We start from the raw sequence: 23261 nt of genomic DNA, 5'->3' as shown, positions 1-23261 counted from the left end.
AGTTTAAATGAAAATTTTAACTTATCATACAAATGTAAAACAATAGCAAAATTCATTGCTGAAATATGATAGGTAAATATAGTTGACACTCCTACAGTACGTATGTGTAAAATATTTCAGAAAGTAAAAAGCTACCAGTTAAAAACAAATTGATAACCTCTGCTGCAAAATGAAATAATTGTACTCATAATACATATTGGTAGTACATACACGGCAGCTTGACAATGCATTTAAGTACTATTCAGCATACTAATAGAATTTGTAGTGTGGTCAATTGGATACAAGATCACTAACACTAGTCATAAATAATAACACATACATATTGGGATTTTGTTACTACCAACATATACATTCTCTTGGGTAATTATTCCTTACTGTGTATTCAGTTTATAACAAAATATTATAATTCATATTTTCAAAATCGAAAATATTTTTGCCATGGTACAGTTTCATATCGCAATCACATTTAATTGCTAATTTATTTCAATATTTTAAGTTAAAATACAATTTATTACGTTACACAGAACAACTGCTCCTGTGAACAATGTTCCTCAAAGTTCTATACATAGTTTCAAAATAAAATATATTTTGGCGATTGATTATACAGCTTAACATCACAAACACATCAAATTCCTTTCTTTATTTTAACAATAATTTAATGTAAAATACAACTGATACGCAATAAGGACCAGTTACCAGTTATGTAATCAATAAATAGTAAGCTACTGATAAATGCATTACTTGTATGACAAAATGTCCTACAAAGGTCCTATTCGAACCTGCAGTGTGAGACTCAAATTTATTACAAAATATATACATAAAAACATACATACATACATACATACATAAATATATGCATACATGAATATATGCATACATGCATACATACATTAATACATACATACATACATACATACATACAAAAACTACTCAACTGCTAGTGCTCAAAGATCACATAAATAAAAAAAATAAAAAAAAAAATAAAGAAGGAAAATACCTACAACAAAATAAACAAACTAAGAATACATACAAAAATATAAAATGTTTGATTTAGTAAAATTTGTGTTGGTATCCATTAGAAGGTAAACTTTATTCAAAATAAATTCCATCCTAACTCTAATAATTGTAAAAAATAACCAGCTATAATGCAATATTGAGTGTGATGCATTAGAACATTTAGCAACCAAACAGACATCCAACCTGTCAATGACAGGTATTGCTGCAAGTATATTTATATAAATAAATCACAAAATAAAAGTGACTATAAAGTCTTTCAAACATTACAAAAATTTATTACTAATAAACTTTATTGGTTACAAATTTTTCGCAAAAAAAAAAAAACTCAGTCTTTGTTCCAAGGAGATGATTTTTTGGTATAATGTAATATTAGTAACTGATAATGGCAGAATTGCAGGATAAATGGCAGCATATTTTATGGTACCGTAAGACAAAGTAGCCGAATACCGAGTAGCAAAATTTTAGGAAGGACCCCAATTACAAAAGTAATATGGCAGATTGCGAGGTACACTACGTTTTAGGCCAGAACATGGTATCCCTTCTGGGAACAGGGCAACCTTCTCAGTGAAGAGGAAGTTTATGCCAAACAGCAAGTATTTTTCCAAAGTCCTCGCAAGACTACTTGTCTCACGTCTCATGACTCTCAATTCTGTGGTCCACAGTGAGAAGAAATTTGTGCAAGAGACTTCACTTTTATGCGTATGTAATCCACGAGCTTTACAGCCAGAATATATACTTCAGCGTGCTGTGTTTATGGCAGATTTTAGACTGGATTGATGATGACAGTGTACACCTGCCGCACGTGTTTTTTTTTAACCTGAAAATGTTTTTAAAAAGTCTTCCATACTAAGGTCCCGCCAGAGTTAGGGATGAAACGCTTTTGTTGCTGCCAAAACTTTTTAATATATCTCTTGACTCACTGGTTGTATTGCCAAGTGTTTTATATTCTGAAAATAGACCACTGTACATTGCTTGTTAGTGCACTTACACCATTGTGCACCTACGTCATTGTGCGGTTGAAAAAGAGCCTCGAAATTCACTCTGCGCGACCACAGAATTTAGTTATAACTCAGCAACGGAAAGAGTTACACGAGTTATTTGTACGTTATGTGGAAATTGAGGTCTTTAAGGTTAGTTAACCAGAAAAAATTTGTTGAGTGTAAAGTAGGGCCAAGTGACAGTTTACAAAACGTTCTAATATTGCTTGTTTTAGGTAATGCCACGCAATTACATAAGTATTCAATGCCCGAGCCAGTGGGAAAGGGCTTGGGCGCTAGGCCGGTTCATACAGAATCAAACGAGTGCCAGAACTTATCAACAGAACGAGTGAGGCGCCTTCGTGAGCCTGTAGACTTGAAGCTTTGGGCGGTGTCTAACTATACATGGTTGCTTTTGCTTTCAATAATGTAAAAATGTCAGAAACAATGAAAAGTGAGGCAAAATAAAACCTGTGCTTAATTTGTGCATGCAACAGTCTTATATTCTACGAGAGAGTGATGCTTGAAAAATTAACATAGACAAGCAAAAGTAATTCAACATTCGAAAACATCTCATACACAGATTTAACTAAGAATGTGGGCGTGAGCCTAAAGAGTACATACTTCCCTATTTTTTTGTTTTCTGCTCAAGGTCCATAGACATCTCAATCAAAACGCATCAGCACACTGGCTTTATGTCCACATTCACACCTCTCATCAACAACAGGTTGTTTGGTTCCATTCACATCTCTCCCACTGACCAGAACCTCCCCTCCCCCCCCCCCCCCCCCCCGGGCACAAATCAGACCGTTAGAGAGAGCTTTGTTTCAAGAATGTTCTCAAGAAGTGACATATATTGAAAACTCTTAGTTTCGAACAAGCTGTTACAACATTGTTGAACTTGAGCCAGTTTCAAATATTTAACCGCAGATGCTTGGAGCAAGCCTGCAAACCCATTAATGAAAAGAAAATTTAAAAAAAAAGAAAAAGAAAAAAATCTGAATCAGCAGGGATTCCTCTTGAGAGTCAAATGTTGATAACTTACCATTCCGTACAATAGTATCCATAATAAAGTATCGCTATGATGCATGGGTGCATATCCCCGGGGGATCAGAGCCCCCTCCCCCCTGAATCAAAAAGTCCATCTCTGGGAGGGTCCGACTGTGCTAGCAATGGGAATGATAAAACGTTATACGAACCACTGGCTCCCCCTGGGAATCCAACAGATTTTCACCCATGCTATAATGTAAGAATTATATTTTGAATACATGTTATCAACAGAAAAAATTGTAAAAAATGAATAGTATAACAGATAATGTATACGTAACTGTCAGTACAACATATTGTTTACATGATATCCTGAATAGCTGAATCTCTCAGCTAAACTAAATACAATCTGAATTTAAGTTGTAAAAGCAAGATATAATCACAAAGACTAAACTCACTTGAAAAAAACTACAAAATGAAAGAAACTGTTACCATCATCAAACAACCTTGGTAAATGCTTCGTAGAGCTTCGGCAGCTCTGCTTCTAGCCGGATGGCACGCACCTTTGACTCCAAATGCCACACAACAGAATTATTCTGCGTGCGTGACACGTAAGTGGATAAATATGATATTAGTTTTTGTGAGCCATCTTGGTCCAAGTCTCCAAACAGCACTGCAAACATTAAAAAAAAAAATTAAATTTTACTTAACCAAAAAAATCTAATATTCTGTACGTGCAGTAATGTTTTGGTGACTCAAACACTACACAATCATATGAGAGAAAAATCTTAACGTTTAGGTTAGGTTATGTTAGGCCCCGCCCCTCTGACAGGACAGTGCGACCCTCATCACACTGCTCCCTGTGCCACAAACCCGTCCCACAAGACACGGGAGCGGATACGCATCTCACGCAACAGTTTCTACAATGGCAGGCAGACGGAGACGGACATGCTCGGAAATGCTGAGCTCTTCCATTTACATTGCTCCATGAGACCAATAGAAGCCGACTGTTTGACTGCAGTGGTAGCCATGTTTGTTTATGTTCTAAATACTTAAAAAATTGAAGAATTTCCTTATTAAAAGGTTTCATATACTTCTAATAGATTTGGAAGAAGTGAACTCTCTTTCTGTATGACCCCCACTTAAATCCTGGTAGACAAACCCAAGTTTAGTTTTGCATGGTTTCCAGAAACCAATCAGGGCAAATTTAGACGGTTTTTCTATGGTTTCACTAAGTCACATGATTTGCACTGTCTCTTTCCATATATAATGGCAATTTAAAAATCAAAGAGTACATTTCAAACATAAATTAAAACTAAAAGTTGAAGACTCTGAAACATTACTTTAAGGTTTGACACATAACGCTGTGGAAATTCGTACTGAAATTAAACCCTGAAAAATAATTCTCAATTGTACATCAAGACATAAGAAATAGGAACATGAAATAATTTTTTTGTATATTAAGAGAATGGAAAGCAAGAGAATATAGAATGTTTGAAGCCAATTAGCGTCATACGACCATACGTCAGAAACAGGCGAGGTTGGCAGATGGGTCGAATGGATCAGTGGCTAGAGTATGGACGAAGAACTGCAATGATGATGTAAAAGGAAAGAAGAAACCTGGCCACATCATATTATGTGACGCAGCAGCAATGGCAAAGAAACATACAGGAGTGTACTCACGTGACTGTTCCTGGAACGACAGGTTCGGTTGGCAATCAATGTCCTCCTCCCGCCCGTCCAGGCAGGAGCACAGCTGCGTAATGTCACTCTGGTTGGTGTTCACAACACGCATGTCGGAGGAGTTGAACACGATCAGGACGACACGCTCGCTCAGCCGGTGTGCGACGAGGTGCGCGCCAAGGTCGTCACGTGCACCCCACTGCCAGAACTTGAGCACGAAGCCACTCACGGGCCCCGACCGGTCGGCAAACACCATCGCGACGGGCACCGTGCCGTGAGCGTTCTCCGCGGTGTGGTTCCACACCAGCTGGCCGCCCTGGCCCGTAACGTTCACCGCCACGCGGCAGTGGAGTGGGCACCGCCCGCTGTTCTCCAGCGTGAGGGAGCGTCCGCCCACGCTGAGCGTCAGGCTCCTGGCGACCGAGGGCCTGCCATCGTAGCCCTTGTGCTGGTGCGAGGGGGCTCCCGCCAGCGTCCCGGCCTTCGGGAACATCCTGTTGGTGGCTTGCTTGTACAAGTCCAACAGCTCCATCTCCCTTACTGCCTCTGCAACAGACCAGCACCGTCATGGCCTCTGGCGCCTCTGTTGCCTCTGTCGTCGGTATATGGGAGAGCTTCGCCTGTCGTCCATATTCCACCGCACCAAAAAGCATGTACTGCTTCATATGAATGTATCTTATGGCTTTGTTTTAACACATTTCACACTCAGCTCAAGAGGTTTTTTTTAGAGATGGGCCAAACTCGAAAACTTTAGCAGAGTTGAGTGAATAGCTTCAGCTCTACTCGGCTCAAAAGTCAAGTCACTGTACTCAACCAGACAATACTCAATGGTTTTTTTTTAACTAAATAAATATTTGATGTGTGCAACGAGCATAAAATTACATACGACTATTTTGCAAACATTTTAACTTGAAAGTGAAACTTCTTATTTGTAATTACCCTATGTTTTCCTACTACGTATTTACTCAATTTTCTTCAAGTATGGTGTATTTCACATAATTACAATACACCTATCCCTCACTTAGCACGTCTTCAGATTGCGCGGATTCATTTAGCGCAATGTGAATTTTACTGCCCGTCTTGAATAGCACGTCTGTAAATTTCAGTTAACACAAAATCTTAGCAGGACAAAAAAAAAATATAAAGTCGGTCATGAGGCCACGAAGTCTGTTTCAACTTCTGTAAACAACAGATGTGCCGTGGGATACAGTTAGCCAAACAAGGGGGAGAACAGATGTGCACGCAGGTCTGTCTACACTATCGGCTGTTATACAAACATCAGCTATGGCAAGTTAAATTGCGGCTATGGATTGTAAAGGACCAATTGTTTTTACGTCCGCGCGTATGCCGCTGTGCCGTACCGTTGTCGCCTGGCCACAAACCGGGCTGTAAACTCAGTCTAGCCAGTGGCAGAGAATTCACTCAAACAAAAGCAACATCTGCCCATTCAGCTGCCGGTAACTGTACGTGCTTGATCACTCATAATGCGTGATCAAGTATTTGAGACAAATTAGAAGTATTACAGCTCGCAGATTGTATTGAAGGCCACGCTTATGTTGGTCGCACTTTAGTTTTAAGCAAGTCAACTGTGCACACAATCATACGAAATAAGGACTCTTATTAAAAGTTTATATAAGTCTTATGCTGTTGGTTGTACTAGTGGGAATATATTTGACATTAGATACTGGAACAGAAATGAACAGATGATTCACCTGGAAAAGGTTGTTATATGAATGTATCAATGAAAAAAATAATTATTGGCCTGACAGGGTTGGTGTGAACCAGGTGGTGGGTGATACGCAAATAAGCACTTTAATTTTTGAAAAATTAAAATGTAATAATCCAGACAGTAATATCGGTTTCACTGTCAGTAAACAATGGTTTGGAAAGGTACGTGACGTGAGTTAAAGGTCACGCCCGGGCGGCAAGTCAGCCAGCCGACTGACGATAAAGTACATAACTACATATCTCCCGTTACGCGGTGTAGTATTTGTCATACAAAGTGCGACATATTTATAGTTGAGTGTTATTCAACGCATTTACATTATATAAAGTATATTTTCCTAAATTTTGGAACACATTAAATAAATTAGCCTTGCTATTTATGGAAACTAACGCTTCAGAATACGTAATTTCAAATAACACAAGCATTTTAGGAACGAATAAGTCTTGCTAAGTGAGGGCATAAATTTATTAATTTTTGAAGTGGTAGACATCATTGTTAACCAGAAAATGGTGGAAGAAAATAGAAAACAATACTGGAGTTGACATTTATCCCCGCTGTGTATACTTTTTTGTTTCAGTACTGTTAGAAGGTGAAGGCCCTGCTACAATAGGACGGTGCCGGTGGATGCTGCCGGCACAACCGGCACGACGCTTCTTGAATATTATTAGAATCAAAACCTACCTTCTATATTAATACTATTATTTTGTAACCCAGAAAGATTGTTATTTCCTAATTAGGAAATGTTATTCCCAAAGCCTGTTATACCGTATTTACTCGTGTATAGCGCGCACCACGATTTTTGCAACAAATTCCAAAGAAAAAATTTTTTTTCCCGTAAATAAATTTTACTAACATTTTGTGGTACCTGTTAAGTAATTACGTATGAAACAAATAATTTAAATTGATGTGTGGTGATGCATCAGGATGTAATGTTGCAGAACCCTGCCCTCCTAATTAAATAATTTTTCTTTTAAACTATTTTCATGAATGTAAATATTTCTTAAAAAGTCTTTCTAATGATATTTTACCATTTGTTATATATTTTAGGGTTGATATTTTTTACTTGCTATGTTTTTTAAGAAGGTATTTTGTGTTTTATTAGACATTTTTTAATCACTACTATTTTTTATGTAATTATTCACAAATGAGCTGTTGTACTAGATTTTTACCTGTTTAGGCATATGTTTTCAGGTTTTTTCTCAATAAGTTTAATTTTGTAAAGTAATTCGTATTATAATTATTGTTCTTAAATTTTATTAACGTGTTGTAATATAATTATAAATCACGGGACTGTGTCTGGGCTTGTGTGATGGTTAGAAAGAGAGGCATGAGAGGCCTGTAAGTGGGAGTGAGAAAGGAACAGTGTTTCCCCGCCAACCGAGATAAAGACGGTAATTCCCCCCCTGTATGGGAACTGAGTGATAACTGTTCTCTCACGGTGTGGGAGAGAGAACGAGAATGGGAGTCCCCGATTTCGAGGTGAAATTGAAAAGAGACTGATCAGGGGAAGCCCAGAGTTCTGTGTGTAAAAGGTTTTTTCATGTATTGTAACTTGTTCTGTGATTGGCTTGTATCTGTAAGAGTAAGTGAAGAGTGCGTGTGATTGGTCGGTGAGGTCAGGTGACTTCTCCTCCCTGCGTGGAGAAGAGGGTGACCAGATTTCACCAGTCGTCTGTCGAACGCTGGACGAGTAGGTCGCGTTAGATGGCTTCTCGCTAAATTATAATGTAATTTTACGAAGAGATAATTTCACGTTGGTGGTCGGAGCCAGGCCTATTATTAAATCAACCTAATTTTTTATATATTTCGTTTCGGGGATAATTAGAAATTACGGCCACCTTCGTAGGCGATTTGGCTCGGGGCGAGATTCGTTTTCGCTGGGTGCGGCCCTGTTAGAGGTCGCACCATTCTTCTTGTACTTGCAGTAAAACATTACTGAAGGACTCAATCTACGCGATTATTTTCCGGTAATTTCTCATCACGCGAACTACGAGCATCTGTTCGACGGGCATATGTATGTGGAATGAATGAGCAGCCTCTTTTTGAAGTGTTTGACTTCGTCGGTATATTCTATTTGAAAAAATAAAAAACAACAAAAATTACAATCTGCGTTGAACTGTTTATTTTGTATATAACGAAACGTTATATTTGGCGCCCCACGTTGGGCGCCAAATATAACGTTTCGTTATATACAAAATAAACAGTTCAACGCTGATTGCAAATTTTGATGTTTTTATTTTATTTTAATAGAATGTTGCACAGACGATTCCAAACACTTTCAAAAGAAGTTACTCATTCAGTCCACATACATCTGCCCGTCGAACAACTGCTGGTAGCTCGCATGACGAGAAATTACCGGAAAATAATCGCGTAGATTGAGTCCTTCAGTAAAGTTTTACTGCAAGTACAAAAAAATGGGACGACCTCGAAGAGAACCGCAACCAGCGAAAACGAATTCCGCCCCGAGCCAACATGCCTACGAAGGTGGCCGCAATTTCTAATTAAGTTATATCCAAAACGAAAAAAAAGAAAATTAGGTTGATTTAAATATAGGCCTGGCTCCGACCACCAACGTGAAAATATTTCTTCGTAAATTACATGATAATTTAGCGAGAAGCCATCGAACGCGACCTACTCGTCCAGCGTTCGACAGACGACTGGTGATCTCATGAACTCGTCTCCTCCACGCAGGGAGTAGACGTCACATGACCTCACTGACCAATCACACGCACTCTTCATTCACGCTACAGATATCAGCCAATCACAGAACAAGTTACAATACATGAAAAAACCTTTTACACACAGAACTCTGGGCTTCCCCTGATCAGTCTCTTTTCAATTTCACATCGAAATCGGGGACTTCCATTCTCGTTCTCTCTCCCACACCGTGAGACAGCAGTTATCACTTGGTTCCCATGCAGGGGGGGAATTACCGTCTTTATCTCGGTTGGCGGGGAAGCACTGTTCCTTTCTCACTTACACTTACAGGCCTCTCATGCCTCTCTTTCTAACCATCACACAAGCCCAGACACAGTCCCGTGATTTATAATTATATTACAACACGTTAATAAAATTTAAGAACAATAATTATAATACGAATTACTTTACAAAATTAAACTTATTGAGAAAAACCTGAATAAGTAGGCCTAACCACGTAAAAATCTAGAACAGCGACTTCTTTGTGAATAATTACATAAAAATTACTAATGATAGAAAATGTCTGTTAAAACACAAAATACCTTCTTAAAAACATAGCAAGTGAAAAATATCAACCCTAAAATACATAAAAACGGTAAAATATCATTAGAAAGACTTTTTAAGAAATATTTACATGCATAAAAATAGTTTAAAAGAAAAATTATTTAATTAGGAGGGCAGGGTTCTGCAACATTACAAGGAAAATACTTAAACTCTGCTGTGTAAATGGAAGATAATGAAGCGCTGTATGTCACAACTGGTACGGGGGCGGGAGGGAGGGAGGTAGGCAGGAACATGACGCGGAGGACTAGATGACTCACCGGTAGCAGCTGCGACGAGGTAGCGAAGGAAGTGGGAGGGGGAATGGCGACAACATTCTCTCTCTCTCTTTTATTTTACTAGCTGCGCTGGGTTTCTGTAGAGGGGAAGGTCTAAAAATAAACAAGAGACGTGCGCGCTGTGCGAGCTTGCACGCGCACGTGTGTGTGTGTGTGTGTGTGTGTGTGTGTGTGTGCTGTGAGCGTGTGTGTGCGAGAGACCAGGTTGTGTGCATGCGTGCCTGTGTGAAAGAGAGGCCTTGTTGCTTGTGCATATGTGTGGGGGCTGGCCAGAAATGTCACCCGTCACCCGGCAGTTAACGACTTCCACTCCACCTCCCCGCCTCACCCCTCACTTTTTTTTCCGTGTATAGCGCGCATCCTTATTTTTTTCCTTTACTTGAGGGGAAAAAAGGGCGTGCTATACACGAGTATATACGGTATATCAAATGTGGCCAGTAATATTTTTACATTGTAATTTAATTTTAGGATGTTTATTCTCAAAATGTATTCAGACATAACTAATAACATAAATGTATTTTAACAGAGGGAGTGTCTTATTTATATGGTAGTTAAAAAGGAAAAATCTGTGGTTTGAAAACAAATTATTTTGATTTACATACACTCTTATTATGAAAAAAAAAAAAAAAAAAGTAAACGATTAGTATGGTTTTGATTAGTGCTCTGTTTTCCTGAAATGATATAGGTAGTTACTTTGAGGGTTGAGTGTACATAAGAACCCTGATCGTAATCTCTAATATAAAATAATGAAAAAATACCAAACAAATTGCTATTGTATTCGTCACTAATATAATTAAATGTTATAAAATATTATTCAATTTTCATTAACACTGAAATCTTAACGAGTTTCAAAAGCCACGTCGGAACAGCGACACACCTTTCTCGCCCTGCTGGCAGATGTAGGACACGGTGAGGTTCTCGATCGAGAGCACGTGCACCCTGAAGCAGGCCTGGACCTGCACGTTGCGGCCCAGCGAGACGCCGGAGCCGCCCGAGACGAGCACCAGCGAGTTGCGCTGCTGCCGCGGCAGGCTGCAGGCCGTCAGCAGGTCGCTCACGCCGTCGTCGTCCAGGTCCGGCAGCACCAGCGGGAAGTCCAGGTCTGTCGGCGCGTCCGCCTCCTTGCCGCTCGCGGCCCGCAGCTGCCACCGCTGGGCCCCTGGCGACACAGCCACCACCGTGAGGTCACTGGAGCAGCTCGGGCAAGCCCTTACTGCTCCACTTCCATCCCGGTCTGCAGATGGGCCAAAATACAATGCAATAGAGTGCAACTATCACACACACAACCATCATGATGAAATAGATGTGATGGAATGTGACAGCATCGTAACTCACGGCAGCGACTTCCGCAAGATCATTCAGGAACCATCTTGTAAGGTAAGATCCCCACGCCCCTCGGGATCAGCTACTCAAGTCTTTGTTCAACATCACAGGCCTAATTCTCTCAAAGCCAAATCTCATATCTTCTTTCAACACTGCAAACCTTTTGGCTTCAAATTGTATAGTATGAAAACCAAAATGCAAGAGCTACTAATTTAAAAATAAGTTGGGCCACCAAATTGTGTGTAAAGCTTTTGAAGTACCCACAAATTCAAATACTACTCATCCTATTACTGTCTTTATAGGTAAAGTACTGGTTAAAATGATAAGGTCCGAATTATAGTTCTGTTTTCTTCTTCTTTTTGAGAGTTTTTGGCTAAAAACAGATGTTTCCACATATTAATGAGGTATGAAACTCCTGGAACAGATTATTAAAAGCAGTATAGCAACCTGCATGACACCGTTAGCTTGATTTCATAGTCTCATAATGTTTTAATGCAAGACAAAAAGATGTGTGCAAGTTCAGAGCCTTATGTCTAAAGACAATAGTGAATAAGATACACCAGCAAGCAACAATATAAAACAAATACAGCTCTAGCTGTAACAGATACATATGCCACATGGATGAGATGATATTTATCAATGATAAAAAAATTAATTTTTAAGTTTTAAGACACAGTAAAAGTAAAGAAAATCTTTTGAACAGAGTAAATATAGTGGCATAAAAAATTCTGGACAATTTATTTCTAAATATAATATCATAAAGTTCATTAAGGGTCAAATGAAAATGTAACGAGACCAACATTAACAGAGCAATGCACTTCGTACCAGACACAGGGTCAATGGCGAGCAGCAGTCCTTTGTCACCCAGTACAAGGCAGTCATCCACCCCGTTGTTGTCCACATCCAGCAGAGAGCAGTCTATGTCCCTGGGCAGAGCAGACAACCTCTTCCACCACGCAATCACCCCGGTAGAGCCAATCAGAGAGATTATGCCCCCTCCATCGACGGGAAAGCTCTCCACGCCAGCACGTGAGGTGTTGGAACCACTCGGGTTCCCCACGTCACCACGAAGCATGAATATCAGGTTGCGGCTCCTCCCGAGAACTCCCGGTACAATGCTGATGGCCCCCTTCAATTCTGTAAGCAACACAAGCACCTTAGGAGACTTCACATTCACAACATGCAAAGCCTCTCATATCACATCACATATTGTTTCGTTCTGATCATGCATCGATGTGTGTGCTGAAGTCCGCTCTCCTGTCCATGTCTCTGAACAGAAATTCATTTTAAATTAAAGGCAAAGTGTGCAGGCATCGTGTAACATTTTGAGCGACAGCTTAAATTCAACTGTTTGCTATGTTTAGAAGACTAAGAAACCTATCAATACTCATGTCTAATTTGTAAGCACTGAGCAAGGACCAACAGATGACGACACATTCAGCAGATTACAACAGTGCTACTGAGCATACTGACATAACTGAAGATTCATTAATAATCGTAAGCAAAAAAGGAACAATAACATGGAACTACTCTGTTTGCTTTTTTTTTAGTCATTTTGGAATTCTCAATAATTATTGCTTTTCATTTTGTAAACATTTGGACATGTTTACATGTTTATAATTATTGTTGTATCTTAGCTTTGTATTTTGTGATCTAAGTAAGAGTAACTATACATTTTTATGTAATGTAGGTAAATGCTAAATTGTACATGGTGCGACGACCCAGAGATATTCCATAGTTCATCAGTTGACATTGATATTTGGGATGTTATTCTTCTTTGTTGAACATTCATTTGAGATGTATTGTTCCGTTTATTACTGACTTCGCATCATGTAGTTACTGTTAGCTATGGTCTTCGAGTATTGAATTCTCGCCAGGTAAGAAAAGAGGTTGTTTAATTATTCTTCCTAGCTGAGATGCTCGCTGGTCGGCATTTTCGGGAGGAACGAGGGACTTAAGTTTTGAACTGCGGAGCGAATGGACGTTCTCTGTGCGTGTGACAGTTCCTGGGTTCGGGAATTGCACGCAGAGGACAAGAAGATACGTGGCTACCGCGTAATTAGTTATTTTTGAAGTCTGATTCTTCGTCATGCAGACTATAGGGAGTCGCATTTCGCATTTAAGTTTACTACCGCGTCGGGCGAATTTCCGTCCTTGCAAGACTTCCGATCATCTTCATGCTGCAGTTCCTGTCTGCGCTGGTGAGACCTGCCCAATATAAAGATTTTTCAGCACACCCGGAATGGCGTCAACAGTAGCTGTCATCATCAGTATTGCTACTGGATCGTAGTTTAGACTTTCTTTCATAGCAAGACTGCTCGTATATCCTGGAAAGCTGAGGACGAGATCAGTGGTCCAAGAAGAACGGAGTTTCAACTGCCCTCCCCTGAACTAAGCCGGATTATTTTCTTACGAATAACTTATTTATTAGCTAGAGGCTCATGAAATTCAATTTAACCCTGAACATTACTGGAATTTGATATAGGTATCAATGGGTCGTCGCGTGCAAGTAAAATTTGTATAAAATTTAGAGTTATCAAAGTTATCATTTTTTTTGTCTTATCTCCTTATAATATTACGTAATAAACTATGATGAATTTAAATGTGGTAAATTTATGAACCCGTATGATACTACTTCACGTTGACCTGATACTAGATCACACACATCCATTAACATCACCAAATAAATTAAAATATTTAATTACAGATGACCCATCAATGTGTAGTGGAAAGCAGTAAATTCTAGTTCCAATACATTAAACACAATAACGTGGGTCTGAAATCTAGCCTAAATTTGATAGATGGCGCACAACTACGGGGCCTCGATTGTCCTAAGCCATTTTCAGGATAGGTGGTAGCCATTTTGTTTAATAACGTCCTCCTTCTCCCATTTACCTTGTCCCTACATCGAGGAAGGAGCATGTCAGGTGACGAAGGTACGTACTTTCTACGCCACAGAAGCAAAGCCGCAAACGACACCGAGGAATGTGAGCATAATTCAGCAGAAAATCGTGATAGTTCATACAGCGAGGTTTTATCACCCGTTAGGTGTTACTTGGCTGATAATCAAAGTAATAAAGTAACTGGGCAAGCAAGCGCCATCGATTCCCCAGAACAAATTCCATTTTCCAAAGAGAAAGAAAACCCGGTTAGTGCAGTAGAAAACACATCACAGGCGGGAACGAATTTAACCACGATGGATAATTTCATGCGTGCGTTTAACACACTTTCTACTCAGCTAAACGCGTCACTAACATTGCAGACAAACAGTATTTCAGAGGAATTAGCACGTCAAAGAGCTGAAGCGGCGGAGTTGTCACGACAACAGACCGAACAAAATAAAACTATTTCAGAGGAATTAGCACGTCAAAGAGCTGAAGCGGCGGAGTTGTCACGACAACAGACCGAACAAAATAAAACTATTTCAGAGGAATTAACACGTCAAAGAGCTGAAGCGGCGGAACAAAATAAAACTATTTCAGAGGAATTAGCACGTCAAAGAGCTGAAGCGGCGGAACAAAGCGCAAAAATAACCGAAAACCTAAATAAAATGCAAACGGAGGTATTAGCGAGAGTAGACTATAAGATCTCTGAATTCACGCAACACGTCACTGCACAAATACATAATGTACGCGAAGAAGCACAAAATTTTCGCGATTCAGTCACCGCGAAATTTACTTCTGTCGAAGTTCAGATGCAATGCATGCAGCAATCCATAGAGAATGCTGAAACCGTGTGCCAGGACACAGCTAGGCGGGTAGCAGAGGAAACAATTACGCAAACCACAACTGGCATGGAAATACGTTTCGCTCACGTACAGCAAATGCTACAGCAACACGAGACTGACACTACGCAAGAATTTAAGACGGTAATTAATAAAATCGAAAGTTTGGAGAGTTTCGCACACAGGATATCTTTACATGATACTAACGCATGTGTAGTGGAATCGCCGTCAACACAACAACCCGATCGTCACATTCCGGCTTCGCCGTTGCGTACAGACAACCAGTCGGCAAGCACGGCAAACGTCACACAAACCACGGCAAACGGGCAAGGGATATTAGTTTTAGATGCCGTTACTACGATTAATCATCCTGCGCGTCATTGGGCCGAAGAAATGCCCACTTTTTCTGCAAAAACGAATGAAAACCCTCGTAAATTTCTAAAATCATTAGACGAATATGCTAACCGATTTAACCTTACAGAATCAGAGAAAATGCGTTGTTTGAGTTCGTGCTTGAAAAGTACTGCGTACTACTGGTGGGAGGTTCACCAAGGCAGCACAGAATCGTACAATGAGTTTTGCCAACTATTCCTACGCCAACACTGGAGTATGAAAATACAAGGAAACCTACGCGCGCAGCTGCATAGCGAAAAATTCGATCCAAAGCGTGGCCGGTCATTAGAGGCGCATCTTAGTGACATGTTCGAGCGAACGCGTTACTTGGACATTGTTATGAATGACGAAGAATTTATAGCTTTGATTTTGGGAAAGTTGCCAATGCGTTATCAGCTGCATCTTTCCGGCAGAAACTTTGAAAATATATCTGATTTTCGTGAGCAAATTCTAGCCTACGATCGTTTGGACAGGCAAAGCCGTGCCAACACGAATGTTCGAGAGGAAGGAGAAAGACAACCACCAAACAAGCAGCCGCCATTGTACCAACCGTGGGTACGACGAAATGACAACACGAACAATACGAATATACATCGTACACCACAGGCAAACACATTAATTTGGCGTCAAAACAAAACAAATCACAGACAAAAGCAGTGGTACCACGACAACGGAACCAATGATAACTATCGTGGTAATTGGCGACGTAAAGGTGCTGATAAACAACCGTATCCGAATGCTTGGCAAAACAGGTATAACAGTAATAGAGATCAGACTACACCACGTCGGGAAGAAGATGTTAGGGGAACCGATAGGACTCCGTCATCTTCGCCTCAACGGCCTCCCAGGTCGCCGCGACAAGTAGAATGCAGACGCGCGCCAAGGAATTTTAAGCAAGACTACATTCGGTCTAAGCTGCAAACACCGCAGTATTATGATGATCATGGCGAGTCACATTATGGTAAGAATTCTCAAAGTCCGCGGAACCGACTGCCACCTGAAACAAATCCCTCTGGTCAGTTGCAAGTTACCCAACTGCAAAGCACCGCAGCTTACAACGTTGCCAGTTCAACATCATTGCCTTCATTCCGCAAAAATCATCCATCGTCATCGTTACAGCAACCCGGGTACTTCCAGAGACAAGAACCTGTCAACCCAACTTTTTTATATTCGAATAGTCAAGGTATTGAACCAATACGCAGCAACGTCGCACAGCAGAACACTAATTTTGTTGCGACGAATCCTGAGACATCTTTAAACCAGTAAGCATCGGTGATGGTAGTCCCCGATCGCCGATCGCAACTGTTGACAAAGGGGTAATCCAGTCGAAATTTAATAAAAATTTGTACACTATTGTTATGCATGAAAACGAGCGTGAATTCCTTACTCATGAGGATGAAATAGAATTAACCAGTAACGCAGCATTCTGCCCAGAAATTTATTTACGTATTTGTGGGGTGCCTGTAGCTACTTTATTAGATAGTGGAGCAGAGATAAGTTGTATTAGTAATAATCTGGTGTTCGCCATAGAGGAAACAGGCGTAAAACTGCCTATTCTACCGGTGCCTAGTCTCAAGATTTATGGTGTGACGTCACGAGCAAGTCCCGTGGTAAACCAACAAGCTATGATTACCATTGAAGGTTTAGGCCAAGTCAAGTTGATGTCGGTATTAATCGTAAAAGGTCTAGCCAAGCCTTTGATTTTAGGGACGGATTTTCTGTCAAAGTATGGCATAATTTTGGACTTCGGTGGATGGTTAATTACACCAAATGATTCCGCAATTCCGGCTACAACGACTAGTTGGCAGATAGCTGACAAATTAGTAGGCATGTTACAACGAGAAATATGTTTACTTCAAGCATCCAGTACACCGGACAGTAAATCACGATATGCTACTTCTGAAGATTTAATACAGTCCGTTTTAGAGGTGAAAGTAATTCAAGATATACAGAAACAAGCATTGTTTAATGTACTTTCATATCACAATACAGTATTTTCAGATAAACCAGGATTTAACAACCTATATGAGGCAAAGATTATTGTGAAAGATGGAGAACCTTTCCATCGTAAATCTTATCCCATTCCCAACAAATTTTTGAAAGAAGCCGAAGAGTATTTAAACCTGATGCTGGAGTGGAAAGTAGTTAGTCGCGAGGGCAGTCCTTACGCTAATCCTATGGTTTGCGTCAGAAAGAAAGATGGCAGCGTAAGATTATGTTTAGACGCCCGTGAACTTAACCGAATTACAGTGAAAGACCGTGAAAGCCCGCAAAACACTTGCGATATTTTGAGGCTATATCAGGGAGTAAAATTTTTAACAACCCTAGATCTTTCGGCCGGCTACTGGCAAATACCTCTGAAATCTGAATCACAGCAATATACTGCATTTTTATTTCGGAACCAACAGTATGTTTTCAGAGTAATGCCGTTTGGACTCTGTAACGCCGTAGCGGAGTTTACCAGGTGCTTAGACGCAACTTTGGGTTCCGAGTGCAAAGAGTTTGCCCGTGCTTACGTAGACGATATCCTGATTACTTCATCTACATTCGAGGAACATCTGCAGCACATCCATCTAGTAATGTCAAAACTACAGTCTGCTGGAATGACGGTGAAATTACGTAAATCCGTATTTTGTAGAGAGGAATTGCCATTCCTTGGACATATTCTTACCCCTACTGGCATACGTACAGCACCGGACAAGCTAAGCGCTATTACAAATTTCCCCATTCCGAAAAATGTGAAACAACTTCGAGCATTTTTGGGAGTCGTGGGATTTTACCGTAATTACTCAGACCAGGTTGCAAGAGTAGCTTTACCACTGTTTGAGCTATTGAGAAAGGATAAGTCATGGAATTGGACGGAATCGGAGCAGCAGTCGTTTGAAGGGTTGAAAAACATTTTCCTTACCGAACATGTGATTCACCACCCTGTACAAGGACGATCGTTTCTTGTGTACACCGACGCATCAGCTTACGCGCTGGGAGTCAAACTAGCTCAAAGAGACGACGAAGGAAACGAGAAGACCGTCGCGATGGCAAGTCGGACGATGAACGTTGCAGAACGGAACTACACCGTCACCGAAAAGGAAGCATTAGCCATAATTTGGGCACTACAAAAATTCCGAGATCTACTTTTGGGTGAAAATATCATATTAATGACAGATCATCAAGCCTTGACTTGTCTACGAACCGGAAAAACATTTGGTTCACGACTTACAAGATGGTGCCTACTACTTCAAGAATACGATATCGAAATACGTCACGTCCGAGGTCAAGAAAATCTGGCTGCAGATTATCTAAGTAGAGTTCCTGATTTATCAGACGAACCTACACATCAAGCTAATAATTTAAAAGAATTTTGGGTGGCTAAATTAATTACTGATAATTTGAAGAATAATGCAACGCTATTAGAAATTTTCGCAAATGTGAAAACTAAGCAAAACGACGACAAATTCTGTAAGGATATCCGTCAAAAATTACAAGACTTACCTACGCATCATAAACTTCATAGGATATACAGCTTGTCCGAAAAAGGAATTTTATTCCGATACACTATTCCTAAGTCACCTATGGAGGATCGTTGGAAACCGGTAATACCTACCGCAGTTATAGCTAAATTAATTTTAGAAATGCATGGTATCTTAGGACATATTGGTTCTGGAAAGCTATACGAAGCTCTGCGTCGGCAATTATTTTGTATCAACCTGCAGAAAACTGTGCGACAACTTGTGACTAGTTGTGACTTATGCCAAAAGGCAAAACATCCTCAAGAGAACATGGAAGGCGAATATCAGCCCATTTTACCAGACAGACCATTGCAGCTTGTATCCATCGATCTATTCGGACCATTACCTACATCAAAATCCGGAGTTAAATATGTTATTGTATTCATGGATATTTTCTCCAAGTACACAAAACTCTATGCCATCGTTAAAGCCGATGCGAAGACCGTTTTCACGAAAATGAAACTATTTATCTCGCAAGGAGCTAAACCAGAATGTGTGTTAACAGATAAAGGCACTCAATTCACTAGCAACGTATGGCAACAAGGTGTACGTAATTTGGGCATCTCACCTACAACTTCTTCGGTACGTCATCCGCAATCTAATCCTGTGGAAAGACAGATGCGTAACTTAGGCAACATGTTAAGGACATTTTGTCATAACGCACAACAAAGCTGGCGCAATCATTTACAGTTGGTAGAATGCATACTCAACCACACCGTGCATTCTTCGACTGGATTAACCCCCCATGAAATTTTGTCACACGAACGTTCGGAGGCCTTACCCACACTTTTATTACCTATAATTGACAAGAATAAGGAAGACAATGAAGAGGACGCAAATAAGCAAGAGGAAACACGAGAGCAGTTGGAGGAGTTCGTCAGAGCGCGCCTTCACCTCGCCGCGGAACGGCGCAGAAGAGGACAGAAGAGAACACACAATGACAAACTTAATATTGGAGATCTCGTTCTGAAAAAGTCAAATCCTATTAGTAATTTGTGGCAACAAGTTACCAAGAAACTGTTTCTCCTGTATGAAGGACCATTTAGAGTGAGCGACATAATCAACGAGAACTGTTACACCTTGAAGGCTTTGGACAGCGAGGAAGTGATTGGAAATTACAATTTAACACAGCTGAGACGGTACAAACAGTATGAATTGCAGTAACTTATAACATCGTTGAATGTTTGTTTCAAGGTGGTAGTTATGTTTTAAGTGAAGAAAGGGGTGAAGCAGAATTATTTATTTGATCATTAATTATATTTGCATTTCGAATGGATAAATGTATGTTGCATCTCTGAAGTGATTAAACATTGGAAGCGGCTATTTTGTTTGTGTTCACTGGATAATAGAAACCAGTGATGACATCTTGGCGCACCGCGCTGTCAACATTATTTTTGTCCACTGAGCAATGTAGGCCAGTGCGGACATCTCGTGCAGTGATTGCATTACGTCGATTTTAGTTGCCCACACCTAAATGGGGTAGTGTGACGTGATTAGCTTCAATGTTAAGTATTGAGCGATGCCACATTTTTTTTTTTTCATGAAGAATTTTATGGAAGATTCAAAATTTTGTTTTTTTCTGCCAATTGCCTAATTCACAGCGGACAAGATATCTACCACGAAACTGATATTGCTGCAAGTCTAATTTAACTAAAGAGCTGGCCCACAAACGAAGAACAACTGCTAGCTGTCAATGGAATGAGTACCTCGAGATTATTTCCCACTAGTACTCCTCGTATATTGCTTGTCCATGAGTTAGTCGCTATTCTCTCATTTATACTTGTTAGAGTTGTCCTTATACACTCGTTCTAACATATACTCCAAAACAATGAAAGCGAAAATATTGATTTCTATTTGTTTACTTCTATTGTTGAAAGAGATTATCCTAATCTGTATGATGTCCTTCTCCATGCTCCTGTTTATTCTATCGCGTTCTTTTTCTCTTCTTCTTACCTTATTCATGTTTTCATTACACAACACGACATATTACCTACAAATCAAGAACTTGAATGCTGTTGCATTTATTGGTATTTAAGTGTGATTTTCATTTTTCGCACGCCTTGTCATACAAAAATAAAAAATTGTTATTGGTAAAATAATTACTAACTGATTTTCTTTATCTAATATGCAGTCATAAGGGATACTTAAAATAATAAAATAAAATGCGGTTTCAATTTGTTTAGAAACAACCTATATATATAGTAGGACTGTAAATATAAGAGAGCATAGTTCTTAATGAATTTGTTGTTTTATTCATATTACATGAATTAGTGATGCAAACTTTAGTGTAGACGCAATGTTATGAAATTTTAAAACTTAGATGACAAGAGAAACGGTTAATGATAGGGAATTGTCAAATTAACATACACCGACACCCATTGAAATAGGTGAACATTAACATTAATTAATACAGCCTCATTAGGGAGTGAAGTGCGCGAAAACGATCGTTGGTATACGATATGCTACTTCGATGGTAATTCGCTAGCGAGTGATTAAGGTCACAGTGCTTCGATCTACACTCATATAAGTACAAACTTCATCTGTTAAGACTTATCGACTTTTTGTAAATCATGTGATTTTGTCAGCGAACAATTACGTCCGAACAGACTATAACAGTATTAAATAACAAATCAATTTTATTCTTGGTATAGTTGTATACAAAAGTATTATGTATGATTCATGTTGTCAATTGATGTTAAAAAAAAATTTGCATCTTTGTTTATCATCTCCATAAACATAAGTCATGTTATGTTATAAGGGTAGTAATATGTGATAATGTCAATTGTAATTTTATGTGTAATACCACAAACATTACAATCAAGCACGATTGCTTAGAAAACATTAAAAAATGAAAGAGACTGACATCAAACAAATTGCATAATATTGTCTATGTTTGTCAATTATCAATTTTAAGAGTAATCAAATGTTTTTCTTTCTTTCAAGAAGGTATGAGTTAAGAAAATTTACAATAATGTTATGTCATAAATATTAAAATTTTCTTGAAGCGGCTCTGTAAACATTTGGACATGTTTACATGTTTATAATTATTGTTGTATCTTAGCTTTGTATTTTGTGATCTAAGTAAGAGTAACTATACATTTTTATGTAATGTAGGTAAATGCTAAATTGTACATGGTGCGACGACCCAGAGATATTCCATAGTTCATCAGTTGACATTGATATTTGGGATGTTATTCTTCTTTGTTGAACATTCATTTGAGATGTATTGTTCCGTTTATTACTGACTTCGCATCATGTAGTTACTGTTAGCTATGGTCTTCGAGTATTGAATTCTCGCCAGGTAAGAAAAGAGGTTGTTTAATTATTCTTCCTAGCTGAGATGCTCGCTGGTCGGCATTTTCGGGAGGAACGAGGGACTTAAGTTTTGAACTGCGGAGCGAATGGACGTTCTCTGTGCGTGTGACAGTTCCTGGGTTCGGGAATTGCGCGCAGAGGACAAGAAGATACGTGGCTACCGCGTAATTAGTTATTTTTGAAGTCTGATTCTTCGTCATGCAGACTATAGGGAGTCGCATTTCGCATTTAAGTTTACTACCGCGTCGGGCGAATTTCCGTCCTTGCAAGACTTCCGATCATCTTCATGCTGCAGTTCCTGTCTGCGCTGGTGAGACCTGCCCAATATAAAGATTTTTCAGCACACCCGGAATGGCGTCAACAGTAGCTGTCATCATCAGTATTGCTACTGGATCGTAGTTTAGACTTTCTTTCATAGCAAGACTGCTCGTATATCCTGGAAAGCTGAGGACGAGATCAGTGGTCCAAGAAGAACGGAGTTTCAACTGCCCTCCCCTGAACTAAGCCGGATTATTTTCTTACGAATAACTTATTTATTAGCTAGAGGCTCATGAAATTCAATTTAACCCTGAACATTACTGGAATTTGATATAGGTATCAATGGGTCGTCGCGTGCTAGTAAAATTTGTATAAAATTTAGAGTTATCAAAGTTATCATTTTTTTTTGTCTTATCTCCTTATAATATTACGTAATAAACTATGATGAATTTAAATGTGGTAAATTTATGAACCCGTATGATACTACTTCACGTTGACCTGATACTAGATCACACACATCCATTAACATCACCAAATAAATTAAAATATTTAATTACAGATGACCCATCAATGTGTAGTGGAAAGCAGTAAATTCTAGTTCCAATACATTAAACACAATAACGTGGGTCTGAAATCTAGCCTAAATTTGATAATTTGTGTAAAATAAAAATAACTGAACTGTAAATTCAGTGTCAATGTTTTATTTTTTATTTATTTAATATTTGTTGCATGCCTACCAACAGCTTATGGCCTTGGGTGGTAGGCACGATACAAACAACACAGATACATACAGACAAACAAAACAATACAAAATAC

General features: G+C 39.4%; 1 protein-coding gene across 4 annotated transcripts in view; it reads right to left on the bottom strand.

Moving 5' to 3' along the window:
• Positions 1-1843: 1843 nt before the first annotated feature.
• Positions 1844-23261, bottom strand: part of LOC134530481 (protein FAM234B) — a 32605-nt gene continuing 11187 nt past the window's right edge. For 3 of the 4 annotated variants that reach the window (XM_063365319.1, XM_063365320.1, XM_063365321.1), the window contains 4 exons: positions 12075-12386; positions 10804-11085; positions 4665-5210; positions 3282-3654 (listed from right to left, as the gene is read on the bottom strand). In XM_063365319.1, the coding sequence (XP_063221389.1) occupies positions 3479-3654; positions 4665-5210; positions 10804-11085; positions 12075-12386 (1316 nt within the window). In that variant the 3' untranslated portion in view covers positions 3282-3478. Of the gene's footprint in view, positions 3655-4664; positions 5211-10803; positions 11086-12074; positions 12387-23261 lie in introns of all 4 variants that reach the window. The other variant, XM_063365317.1, reaches the window with a different exon arrangement.

The sequence above is a fragment of the Bacillus rossius genome, chromosome 3, assembly GCF_032445375.1.
Source record: "Bacillus rossius redtenbacheri isolate Brsri chromosome 3, Brsri_v3, whole genome shotgun sequence".
NCBI lineage: Eukaryota > Metazoa > Arthropoda > Insecta > Phasmatodea > Bacillidae > Bacillus > Bacillus rossius.
The sequence above is the reverse complement of the archived record's forward strand: the minus strand, read 5'-3'. Positions and strand labels throughout refer to the sequence as shown.